Raw genomic sequence first — 13,544 nt, 5'->3', positions numbered from 1 at the left:
ATTTCTGCCACTGATGTCAGTAGGATGACTTTTCCTAGCACTCGTGTCACTGGGAATTCAATTTTTCTTCCACATGTAAATGTACTTACTAAAGCCCAATATCTCCAACCTAGCTTCCCATAACATACAGCTAATGGCAGTCTGTGCACAGGAAAAGATGCATGTAGAATAACTGAAGGTAAGTTGTTTAGCAATGAACTTTCAGAAAATTGGTATTTGTCAGCTGCCATGTAGTGAGGAGAAAACTTTAGTGCCCCTTCAAAGAGACCAGCAGTAACAGGAACATAAGTCATCCAGTTATTCATCAAAGAGAACAACACTGCAACCTTCAAAACATTACCATGAACATCATGGTTCCTCAACCGTAACCTAGAAATTATTGTAGTTAATTCTGTGAAAACTGCTTAAACCTGAAGAGCGAAGTTGCACCCCAGTTACTATGTCTCAAGAAATTAATAATCTTTACTCCACAGCACACCAAACCATTCCACAATTCTTTAACAGTGAATTTTACAGCACATTTTCAATATATGTAGCTGTATATATGTACATAGTAAGCCAGAAATAGGGAAGACAAATAGTTGAGCATTCATCTTCAACTAAAGTGAGAAACAGTTGCCAAGCTTTCTTCGAGAACCACTGAAGCCCTGGACTACACCTTCTGAAAGAACTTCCACTGCTCATAGAGGTTGATGCTACTTCTAAGTAAGAACCTCAGGCCATGACAGACTTATTCTGTCAATGGCATAAGCACTTTAAAACACTTGCATACTTTCCCCTCATAGGGATACAGCCATGTTCAAAACATGATTACTTATCTAACCAAAATGCCTTTTATTTCTACTCTACCGTTATCTGCCATGAATAATACTAATAAAAAAGCAAATTTGCTTTAATGATTTCTTCGATCTCTTTCCCCTGATTTTTTTTTCTTTCTTTGGGAACATCTGCCTTTTGGCTGTAAAGCTGCTTCTTCACAATTCAATCTTTATTCTAAAGTTTCAACATAAGGCCTCACATTTTAAGATATCCTAAAGATTTGAAGAAGTTAACAAAGTTGCAATAAAAAAGGAAGTTATTTAAAAGTCATACCAAAGAGACTGTCACTATTTAAGTATATGTTCCAGTTGGATCAGATGTTTAAAAAAAATCTGTAAGAAGGAAACTGTATGTGTATTTAACATTTTGAACATCCTATTCTGATTTCTGGCAAGTTTTGGAAAGCTTTACAATCAACAGGCCATGAGGAAGTATGTGAGAGCTTCAGGCTACAGATACCTGGTATACAGTCAAAGAACCAACCACTTACTGGAATTTTCCTTTACTTTTTTTCCCTTTTAAAATAAGTCTACTGACCAAAAATTCTCTCCTTGCATTTCTTGAAATAAATGAGAGAAGTAAATGTTGTCAAACCGTATCTAATATTGGCAGATTCTGATACTTCAAGTCTCCATTTATAATAGCTCTTTTCAGGCTACAGACTGCCTTAACTTTTCAGTGAAGACTCCCACATATCCAGTTTAAATCTACTGAAAATAAGCTTGCTTTCCTTATTTGTCTTTCATGGACCCTGAAGCAGAAGTCCATGCCCCCAGAACTACATGTACAGAAGAGATAATCTAAACAAAATAATTGTGTTTTATTAGCTTCTCCCAGTCCTTAAAAAATGAAAAAGAAGAAACATAAGATTCAATTATTCTGGACCTTGTCTTCAGTGGCAGCCAGTAGTTAACTATTAGGGAAAGCATATAAAGAAGCAAATCAAGATTAAAGTGACATTTCCTATGGTATACCTGCCTCCAAAAATCAAGTTAAAGACTTCTTAAGAATGAAGAACAAAACTAAACCATCAATGTTTACTACACACTAGGTCAGCTCCTGGCCATGGCTGCTGCCCTTTTAAAATCCTTTACACATTTGATTTTCACATGACTTAACAATCAATTCCACAATTTGTTAGTTCTGCATTTAAAAAAAAGAAAAACACAACCACACAGTTTTATTACTTCAAAGCTACAGACTAAAACCGTAAGAGCTAAAAGAGCATGAGTGAATCTTGAAATAGATGGAAACAAAAAATTCTCTATCTGACAATACCATTATGATTTATTTCCTCACCTATTTTCCTCTACACACTTTCACCCCACTCCTTAAGTGGAAGAGCAAAGTAACACAAGATGGTTCAAGACTGTCAAAAAGCTGCTGCTAAAGGGAGGTCTGTGAGGTCTGCGTATTACGTTTACATGGCAAGGGTTTGGTAGCAGGGTGGCCTCTGTGAGCAGAGCCCAGCAGCTGCCCCATGTCAGATCAGAGCCAGCTCCAGACAGCTCCAAAAGGGACCCGCTGCTGGACAGAGCTGAGCCAGGGAGGGTCACTGGTTGGGCCTCTGGGAGAACAGATGGAAGAAAGGGGGAAAAAACCTGCTGTGCTACAGCAGCTGGGAGAGAGGAGTGAGAAAGTATGAGCGAAGCAGCCCTGCAGCCCCCCAGGTGAGTGCAGCAGGAGGGCAGGAGGTGCTGCAGGCAGGCAGCAGCAGTTCCCCTGTGGCCTGTGGAGAGGCCCCTGGTGGAGCAGGCCGTCCCCCTGCAGCCCATGGGTCCCACATGGAGCAGATCTCCACGCTGCAGTCCCCACGTGGAGGAGCCCCTGGTGGATGTGACCATGAAGGAGCAGTAGAGACAAAGTGTCAGGGACCGACCACAGCCCCCATTCCCTGTTCCCCTGCATTGCTCAGGGGTAGGAGGTAGAAGGTTGATGAGGGGAGAGGTTGGGGGGTGTTTTTAGTTTCTCACTGCTCTAGTCTGCTAGCGATAGGCAATAATTTCTGTTAATCTCCCTATATTGAGTCTGCTTTGCCCGTGACAATAATTGTTGAGTGATTTCAAACCTTGAGCCCTTTTTGTTGTATTTTCTCACCACATCCCTTTGGGAGTGGGGGGTGAGAGAGCACCTGTGGTGGAGTTAGCTGCCCAGCTGGGTAAAACCATCACAGTCTGCTCCCTGCCCCAGCATACATCCCTGCCAGCACTAATGCTCAAATAATCTCTCCATGAGCCAAATTCAGTTCATCAAACCAGGAAATTAAAAAAGTAAGAGAAAAAGCTGACATTTTTTCTCTTGCATTAAGCTAACTGAACAAGCTCAGCAAAAGATTTGAAACTGATGTCAGAGAGACAAGGGAAGTGGATGGGGCAGGGGCCAGAATGAGACCTTCAAATTTAGGATGACACTGATTTCTCAAGAGACTGCATCCTAGTCTATTTAGGATGCAGATTGGCAAGTGGTTTAGACTGTTCTAACTTCTGGCTGCTACTGAAAGAGCAACAGATTCCTCTCCTTTCTCATTTCCCAAATGTACTTAAGTTCCTACCCTGTTCTTTATACATCAGTCCCAGTGTCATCTCCTGGAGTAGCATCACTAGAAGCAGCAAGCAGAGCTACCACACTGACCAGTGGATCACAGGAAGAGAACACAGTTTATCTGAAGGTTGACAGATGAAAGAAGTATGCACAATAGACAGGATGGCAGAAGGCTTTTTTTTAAATCTTGTCCTTAATTTCTTTGTATTTTCTAAGAACTTACATCTAACAGGTGAAACATCTGTACTAGAAAGACAAAATTTCCATCTTTCTGAGCCACAGTAATAGGCACAAAGTAATAATAGATGCTCAACGTAAAAATTGCAAGCAGTGTAAGAACAGAATGAGCACACACTACTACTCTTGGTATGCTTTCCCCACTCCAACAAATGAGGTTGTGCACGAGCTAAAATCGTACCTATGTGTTTACGCCACCAGACACAGACTCCGGTATTTCCAATACTCCCGTATTAGAAAAATCCACCCAAGAGGTGCTTCCCTGGCTGGACTGAGTGAGCTCGGTGGAGCTCTGAAGATTAGAGTGGGGTCAGAATTTCTCACTTTTGTTATTGAATAGCTTCACTATTGAAAGGGCATGCAAGGTAAGGAACTGGCTGGACTGTACCACTCAGGAGTTGCGGTCAATGGCTCTATGTCCACGTGAAGACAGTGATGAATGGTGTTCCCCAGAGGTCAGTACATGGACCAGAAATGTTTAACATAGTTGGTGACAAGAACAGTGGGATTGAGTGCCCAAAGTTTGCTGATGACACCAAGCTGTGTGGTGCAGTGGACACACTGGAGGGAAGGGATGCCTTCCAGAGGGACCTGGACAGGCTTGAGAGGTGGGCCTGTGTGAACCTCATGAGGTTCAACAAGCCCAAGTGCAAGGTCCTGCATCTGGGCTGAGGCAAACCTAACCAAGCACAGGCTGGACGGAGAATGGATTGAGAGCTGCCCTGAGGAGGAAGACCTGGTGGATGAGAAGCTCCACAGGAGCTGGCCATGTGTGCTTGCAGCCCTGAAAGCTGACCGTATCCTGGGCTACGTCAAAAGCAGCATGGCCAGCAGGGTGAGGGAGATGATTCTCCCCCTCTGCTCTGCTCTTGTGAGACCCCATCTGGAGTGTTGCGTTCAGCTCTAGGGCCTCCAGCACAACAAGGACATGGAAGTATTCGAACATGTCCAGATCAGGGACATGAGGATGATCAAGGGGCTGGAGCACCTCTCATATAAGGACAGGCTGAAGGAGTTGGGGCTGTTCAGCCTGGAGAAGAGAAGGCCCTGGGGAGACCTTAGAGCTGCCTTCCAGTACCTAAAGGGGGCCTGCAGGAAAGCTGGGGAGGGACTCTTTGTCAGGGAGTGCAGGGATCGGACATGGAGTAATGACTTTAAACTAAAAGAGGGTAGGTTTAGATTAGATATAAGGAAGAAATTCTTTACTCTGAGGGTGCTGAGGCACTGGAACAGATTGCCCAGAGAAGCTGTGGATGCCCCATCCCGTGAGGTGTTCAAGGTCAGTCTGGATGGGGCTTTGAGCAACCTGTTCAGGTGGAAGGTGTCCCTGTCCATGGCAGGGGAATTGGAATTAGGTGACCTTTACGGTCCCTTCCAACCCAAACCATTCTGTGATGATTCTATAATGATCTCTTCAAAACTGATGCTAACATTAACCACAGTGCATTAACATATATGCTAAGCATACAGGAAACTCAAAGCTGACAAAATTGTATTGAGTAGATAATGAAATAATCTATGCTGACTTACTTCAAACCTAGAAATCAATAACAGCCTAACTAGTTTTATGGTTTGTTGCTTTTGTTTTGTTTGTTAGTTATATGCACATGCCTGGTTTCACTGAGGCTGCGTAAGCTCATCTACATTACAAACCAGGGCCTAGGTGGAAAAGTCAAGGAAGAAAGGAGGCAAGAAATACAGTACTTGGCACAGGTATCACCAACTGCTGTATCTTCTCAGCTGTCAGTAACTGAATGCTTTTTGATTTGGACCAGACCTCTAATTTACATATTAATTTTCTTGACAGCAACAAAATAATCAGAAAAGATAAAACTTCTTGAGTCAAATTGAGGTATAACAACATACAAGTATATACATGTGGTTTTTTTTAACCCCTCCTGTATCTATATGGCTCACAAAACTAAGCTACATTTTCTAAGGATATTTTCAGGTTAACTTTGCAGGCTTGGCACTTGTCATGGATTACTACTGAGAAGATTGTGAAAATCAGTTATAGGGTATTTTTGAAGTTAGAAAATTATTTCAGTTTAAAAATGACTTGGTTTTAACATTTTATAGCATATTTTTAATAATAAATAAGATGCAATATACAATTTTTAATTTTAGATCTCTCTGATTCTCTGGGGCTTCACATTTTGGCCCTGCCTCTCAACAGAGATTTTCCTGCTCTTGCAGTACATTCATGAAGTTTTATGTTTTCCCCCAAAATTCTTCTTATAGCAATAGCTGAAGTTCCCCTTTTCCTCTACTAACAAGCTCTGCTTCGATAGAGTATTACTGAACACCAGCAGCCAGTGCTATGATACTGAAAGAAGCAACTTGGATGGTTAGGGTCAAAGAAGAGAAAGGGGAGTGAAAAGATGCTGAAAGAGCATCTCTGATGGGCTGAAGACGAGAGCTGGAGAGAACCAAAAAGTTTATCATTAAAGCCTAAATAGATTCTGAAGCAGCACAAATTCTGAGAGAACAGCACAGAAGGGAATTGGATAGAGGTTGAAAGTTGTAAATCTAAAGGAACATGAGAACTTCACTTCTGGAGATGGGAGAACAAGAAACTTCTGTGGGGTCAACTGCCTCCCTCTCCCCCCAGTAGAAGTAGAACAGCAAAGCGGAAGTGTTGAAGTGATGATCAAACTTGAACAGAACTAAAGTCAAAATATGTCTGTAGTCAGTTCATGACAGATTGGGAAAGAGGTTGAGTACAGTTTAAGGAAAACATAAAAATATAATAGGTCCCATGATCGTAAATAAGATTTACGCATGGACAACGCACAGAACTTCCTAATATTTAACGCAAAGTCTAGCCAGGATGGATAACTGTTGTTAACGCAGCTGTAATTCATCTTCCGTATATAAAGCACTACCATAAATTTAATATAATTGTTTTTCCATACATCCACGTTCTAATTCAGCACTCAAAACTATTATTTGTAGCTGTTTTATCCACATAGTTGAACATATGGCTCCATGCCATGGGTTAGAATCCCACGAAGAAAACGTACATGTACAATCATACACAAGACAACAGTACTAAAAGTATGCATAATGTCATCAAACAAGGTTTGCCAAGCAACTATTACTACACTGTTTCCCTAAATTTTAAAGACTGATGAAAGTTTTTAAGGTTGGAAAGACACACCTGTGCATAGGTACCCAAATTTAAGATTATATATATACATAATTTCCTCCTTAACATAGTATTACTACTGACACCTATGGCGATACACCCGGTGTGTCACATAGTTCTGCCAACTAAGATGACATCAACAGATTACTATGGTCAACATGGACATGCATGAGACTGTTTTTGTGTTAATAATTATTTTCTGCCCTCTAAGGCAAAACTATGAGACTTATTTCACTGGAGGCTTTTGTATTTTTTATTTTTTTTTTTATTCAAAAGAGGTAATTGCATGGAGGAAGGAATGTGAAGGTGGGAAACTTTTAAAGGTCTGAACATTACTAATTTAAATTTCCCCAAAAGGGAACCAGTGTTTGTATCTACTCAAAAACAAAATAAATCAAGATATACTTTTAAGAATCTACACAATTTTCACACACACACACAAAAAGCTGTGCTCTTCTCACAGCCTTTAAAGAAAAAAAAATCTGCATTCATACTGTTCAGTAGCCCTGAAGTTTAAAAGAAAGCATGCATTTAAAAACACAGAAAAATAAGATCCTTTTCAAACAAGTAGCTTTGTTTCCGGAGAATTGAGTCAACTTGCAATTACCCTTAAATTAACACCTGGATTGCCAACCTTGCACATCACAGATGTTAGACAGCACTGTGTAAATGCAGTTGCAACATTGTGTAAACATGTTGCAGTTGCAGCATTTTCACAGTTCATATAGAGAAGGCTTTCTGTGGGACAGACACTAAGTTAATAAATCTAAACAACTGTAGTGTCCTTCAATTGCAGGGCCAACTCCAGACTTTTTGTATGGGATCCTGATGTCAAGAGCAGTACAAGAGGTACTCCAGACACATCTAAGTAGCTCTGGACCAACAAAGAAATTTGTCTAGCTCTGAGCCCAAGTTTACAGGGTGTGCTGTTATGAGTACACGATTGAACTGGCCACAGCCCTAGGCAGCAGCTGCACAACGCTCCTGCACTATGAGAAAGGTTATTTAATTTGGATACAGAGCCAGCCTGTATCCAATAGCGCATGCAATATATTCACCCTCCTGAATCTGTGCTCTTGGATGTGCAGTGTAAACACATGAAATAGCTTTATCATGCTGACTCAGTATAGCTGAGCAGCTCTGCAGATCATTCCCCAAAACCCATATCCCAGCCTTTTCTATTAATTGAGCTAACATGCAGTTGTTACATACAATCTTCTAACTATAATGAGTATAAAGAGAGGAGACTTGAGTTTCTTTTCGATATATTAATGATAAGAATAACAACTGGTGCCTGTGGCTAATGGGAAACAAGTAAAAGATCAACAGTTCATGTGGTGGTCAGAAGACTAAGACTATTTGTGTTTTTCACCAGAAATAGCAAATTTCTTGAGTAATCAAGAAAATTAACTAGTTTTGTGCTTGAATTACCAACAATCACCATACAGAAAAAAAATGCATTCTCTGCAATATTTCATGTCACTTGTACAAAATGTATCATAAACGCAGCCATACAATTTAGCTTTCATTGTTTATAATTATATTTAAAAGAAACCAACTGTTTTTAATAACTTTCAGAACTTTCCATACTTAGAAAAAAGATGACAGTGTGAGCTATTTGGTAATGTAATTTACAATGACAATATTTTACAAAGAGAAAAAGTAGAATCATTGCCAGTGGTACAGGCAAAAAAAAACAATCTTGGGAAGATTCCATAGTTTTAGAAAGGTGGTTTTAAAAAGGGCTGCTTCACAAAAATCAATACACTTTCCCCATAGGTTCATGATGTAAAATTCTATAATCAAGGCTTGTAGATTCGTAATTATGGTATGTCAGCCACATTTAAACAAGAGTGTTAAAAGATTGTTAAAGTTAAACTAACACAATTGCAATGTGAATTGTCTTAGTCTCATTCTAATCTACTGGTGTCACTTCCATTTAATCAGACAGAAACTATGGGCAAATGTCAGTGCTATTTTCACATGCCCCAACTTACTTTGTTCACAGTAGTTTTTAGAACCATTGCCAATCTGAATTGAGTATAAGATATTTAATATATTTTTTAAATCAATTTACTTACTGTCTGGCAGGTTTTCTGAGCTTGGATTTACTGAGAGTAAGATGATTTTGAAAGTGACTAAACAGAAGTAGTGCTTTCTTGGACATAAAACACACATAGAAAAAGTATTATTATTCACGCTCATCAAATCTACTTATCTGAATTCTGCTTAATGAAGGTATAGAGTCACCAAGAGCCTGGCTATCAATTTTGTCAGAAAATGCAAAAAGTTCGCCCCATTCCAAGTTCAAGTTCCTTTCACCAATACACAACAAATACGAAACACAGAGTAAATTATCCACAACTACAATAGACAGTCTCAAGAGGGGTACACGAAGAATCTATGATACACGGCTAAAAAAATCCCACATTAAGCAGCTGTTTTGTTCTTAGCTCAAAAAAAAAGTGGTGAGATAAGGAACTGCTAAAAGATTATAGAGTGGGCTACAGCAGGTGATTAAAAAAGACAAAAGAAATGTCAAGAAAGTTCAGAACATCCTAGCAGTTCCTGTCCTGTATCTTTATTATTATTATTATTCTCCTAGTCTAAGCATTGCCCACTTCAAAAAAAAATCAGCTTTACAGACTAGGTTCTTCTCAGAAAAAATAAGGAAAATTAATTGAAGCCTTAAGTCAGTCACTTTTGGCATGTTAAGCCTTTGTGTGAATCCTCTCAAATATTATGAGCAAATACCTAAATAACTGCTCTATTATTTTCTGTGGAAAATGTTAACTTTCCTAAGTTGACTCAGGTCACATGCACACCAGCTACAATACAGAGTACCGAACAAGACTTCTAGTTTGAGAAGGAGGGGTGGAGTGAGACAGCCATGCCTCTTCTTGCATCTGTGAACAACTGACAGACATGGGAGCTGCTGCTACTACTGTCATCAATACCTAGGCAACACCCCTTACATCCCATGTGCTTGGGCTATAACTACATCCATGTGAAAAAAGTACAATATCTAAGGATGCTTTACATTAACAAGATATAAAACATTACCACTATGTTAAGCATTAAAAAAAAAAGAAAAGTGATTTTAAGAGAGTTGTGGGGTTACATGGAGAGAAACAAGAAAGTTAACTTTAAGCTTGTCCATTCTTTCACAACAATTACCAAGACCTACCATTTCCCGCACAGTGACTGTAAGATAGCATTCCTTTTCTTCTTTAAAAAAAGGAGTTACCTTTACTCACAGGCCAGCTACCGCAGAGTAACAGTAGTTCTGCATATTGTTACCACACAAAAAACACAAGACAAGTTTACTTGCTTATTTACACAGCCATTCTCCAAAAGCAAATATGAACCCCGTCAAATGCACTTCTATTGTCACTTCCTTTGTAGTAGCCCCGACATGTACACAGTTGTGTGGCAAGCTGGTCCAATTAGGCCTCATCTTTAAAAAAAAAAAAACTTTTTTATTTTGTAAGTCTAACTTATTTTTCAGTGTATCAGCTCCCTGAAATAATCAGATGTGTGGCCCCCTGAGGAGGAGGCTGTAACACTGCAGTTCAGATTTAGATTCCTAAATTGCAGTCCAACACTAAGCCTTCTCCTACCACAACTGCCAGTTGTTTCACCTCAGTGGACTTCTCACCTATACAGAGCCTGGGAATTATGCTGTAACTTATTAAATATTGTGTTACCATTCCTTTTAAGAGGCCACAGGACTTGCCTTGGCTAACAAAATAGCTCTCAGGAGAAGTCACACTTTGTCTGGACTTGTCTTGGCCAGCCTATAGTCTTCTTTTAGCAGTTTGACTGTAACCACTATTATGACTGGGTGATACTTACTTTGTTTGTGCTTTTGCTCACTTTGTACAATCCCGTAAATTGATGTTATCGTATTGAATTTTTTAAATAAATTATTTTAGGAAGAATGAGTTGTCTCTGACTTTGAATTAAAAAGCAGCATAAAAGATCAAATCCAGTTAGAGCAGGAACATAGGATGATAGCAGAGCCTTTGAAAACACAGTCACAAGAAGACGCTGAAATGTCCCACTGCTATGAACAACTTACCTACAGTCAAGTAGCGATCAAATGAATGCAGCCCTGAGAGATGGGTAAAACCAGTTTTAAGATAACAATTATCCAATGTACATAGAACACACCATATACAGTAGAATCAGATAAAAGGTAGAGCACAAAACAATGAAGATAAACTAATATATCTGACTCAGAAAAGTAAGAAACCATCAACATAACTTTCCTCCCAGCAAAGGATCTGGGACATTGATGACTTCCTCAGATTTGTGCCCTCCCCACTACCATATTGAGCCAACAGCCTTAGGACCCAGACAGCCAATAAAAGGGAGAGTATACCATCAGGGAAAAGGTACTATTAGAAGCAAAGTAGAAGCTTTGGGTATATATGATTTTAACTGTGTATTATTTGAACTGTGTTAGCATCATTGTAACTGGACTAATATTGAGTGGGAACTTCAGCAGCCTACTTGGGAACTTGGATGCCACATGGTTGTCACAGTATCAAAATAAGCACCCCTGGACTTCCAAGCATGACATGAATAAACAGAAGAGCCACACAAACAAAAAGTTCTTCACATGCAATTGTGAAGAAACATACCAAGTTCTAATCTCTTGTTCTCAGCTCTCTCAGACTCACTGAAATTGCAGAAGCAGAGAAATTCAAACTAAGAACATGCAAGCTCATTTCAGAGCTAGAAGCACTAAGGTCAGTGGCAGACAGACTCTGAGCCAGCTCCTTGTACTGCACAATCATGTTGGGATCATTAAACTGTCTTTAGGTCCAAGAAGACCCAGCCACACAACGCAGTATTCAACATGTGAACATACAGACCTGCAACAGCTCTGACTGACTGGGGTCTCCACACAGGTCATTGTCTGGTGTAGACTTACCCTGTTTTCCAGTCTATGAACTTAAAGTGTTTCAGGTAGCTTCTGTGATGATGTATGAAGAAATGGTCATCTTATGCAGTATTAGATACTACAACACTGTTAGATACTATCACAAAACTATGAAACAGCTGCAATAAACCAGTACAGAAACTTCTACAAAAAATGTAAAAGTAGACACCAACAAATTCTTTTGACTAGAAGAAAGAATACACACCAATAAATAAATAAATAAACAGATCTAGTTTTGCCACAAATACTTGGCTTATGAGCACAGACATAAAACACCAGAAACTTACAAATGCAAAGATGCCATTTATAATGTTGCTGTCCACCAAAGCCAGTAACCATAACGTAGGTCATGAAAGGGACCCAGAGCAAGAGGCAGTCACTAAGCCACTCAGTCAGACCACACTAAAAGTTACCTGGCTTAAAAACAACACATGCTCATGATTTGCACGCCACACACAATGAAAAGAAACAGGATATTAGAATCATAGAATCAACTTCTTGCTTGTAGCAGCACTTAAGAACTGCTCCCCAATTTGAACCCAGAAACCCAAATTGTTACCTAGAGTAAAAATGATAAACCTTTATCCATTTTACTTTTTTAGTCTAAGGTCCAATCTTTCAAACCTCATCAGATATGAGGAATTGTGCCCTTATTGCTTTTAGGCTTTTACTCACATAAATTAGAAAATCATAATAGAAAGCAGGCGGCATGAAACCAGACTATTTAACATCCTGATCCGGCACACATGCTATTTCCTATGCTTGAGCCAGTGCAGTCTTTGTAGGTTCGGGCCTTCACAAAATCACACTGCGTCTAACCACTTCACATCAGAGCCTCGTGCTTATGGCCACAACACACACTCGGTGCGTTACCACCAGACAAAACGGAGGCTCGCGTGTCACGCCTACAACCCACCGGGCAGCGTCACCTATGCCCCCGCGAGCCCCCCACCCCACGCTTGTTTCGAGACCCGCAGCAAGCGAGCCCCGGCGGGGCAGCCCGACCCCTGGGGGCCCCCGGGGTGCTTCGGGCCCCGGCACGGCCCCCACACCCCACAACCGCCCGGCTGCGGCAGGGGCAGCCCCGGCACCGCGCCACGCTCGGCGGCACCGCCCTGGGCCTCCCGCAACGGCTCCCAACGGCCACCAACGGCTCCCAACGGCTGAGGCGGGGGACGGGGATGGCGGCGGCGGCGCCCAGCCGCGCACTCACCGCTTGACGACGCCGGCTTTGATCTTGATCTGCCTGAGGCGGGGGTCGGCCATGGCGGGCGCGGCGCGGGCCGGGGCCCAACGGCGCTGAGGCGGCGGCGCTGAGGCGGCGACCACGGCGGGGACGGCGCGGCGCCCTCACTGCGCAACACCGCCGCGCGCATGCGCACCGCGCGCGCGGCGCCGGCCTGGGCGACACCACCGCGAGAGGGGGGCGGGGCCCCGCGCTCAAGCCTCGCAGCCCCCCCCCAACCTCTCCCTTTCCCCCCCTCCCCCCGGCCCGTGGAGGCGTCCGGCGGGATGGCGCCGTCCCCATAGCGACCGGCAGTGGCGGGACCCGCGGGCGCGCGGCCTCCGAGCCCGGCGCCTGAGGGGCGGTAGCGGGCGGCGCGAAGCACGCGGCCGCTTTAACGGCGTCTGTATAAAAATAATAATTACCTCAGCGGTTTGTCCTCGGTGTCTTCTGGTACTATGCCCAGCACAGCTCACCTGCTTGTATTTTTTCATGAATACACACACAGAAAGATGGAGTCCAGGCCAGGTTCTGCGCCAACTTTTACACAAGTTGGTGTGTGGCGTGTAACAAGCACCAAAAGGGGTTTCCCACGGTTAAAACAGCTGAAAAGGCAACATCAGTAG

The 13,544-nt window shown here is 41.9% G+C and overlaps 1 protein-coding gene across 1 annotated transcript in view; it reads right to left on the bottom strand.

Annotated features, from left to right (window-relative positions):
- TBCA (tubulin folding cofactor A) overlaps window positions 1-13,079 on the bottom strand; it is a 34,948-nt gene extending 21,869 nt beyond the window's left edge. Inside the window, exon 1 of the mRNA XM_068667074.1 lies at window positions 12,907-13,079. Within this exon, the coding sequence (XP_068523175.1) occupies window positions 12,907-12,959 (53 nt within the window). The 5' untranslated portion in view covers window positions 12,960-13,079. The remainder of the gene's footprint in view (window positions 1-12,906) is intronic.
- Window positions 13,080-13,544: the final 465 nt, after the last annotated feature.

This window comes from Anas acuta, chromosome Z (assembly GCF_963932015.1).
Source record: "Anas acuta chromosome Z, bAnaAcu1.1, whole genome shotgun sequence".
Lineage (NCBI taxonomy): Eukaryota > Metazoa > Chordata > Aves > Anseriformes > Anatidae > Anas > Anas acuta.
The sequence above is the reverse complement of the archived record's forward strand: the minus strand, read 5'-3'. Positions and strand labels throughout refer to the sequence as shown.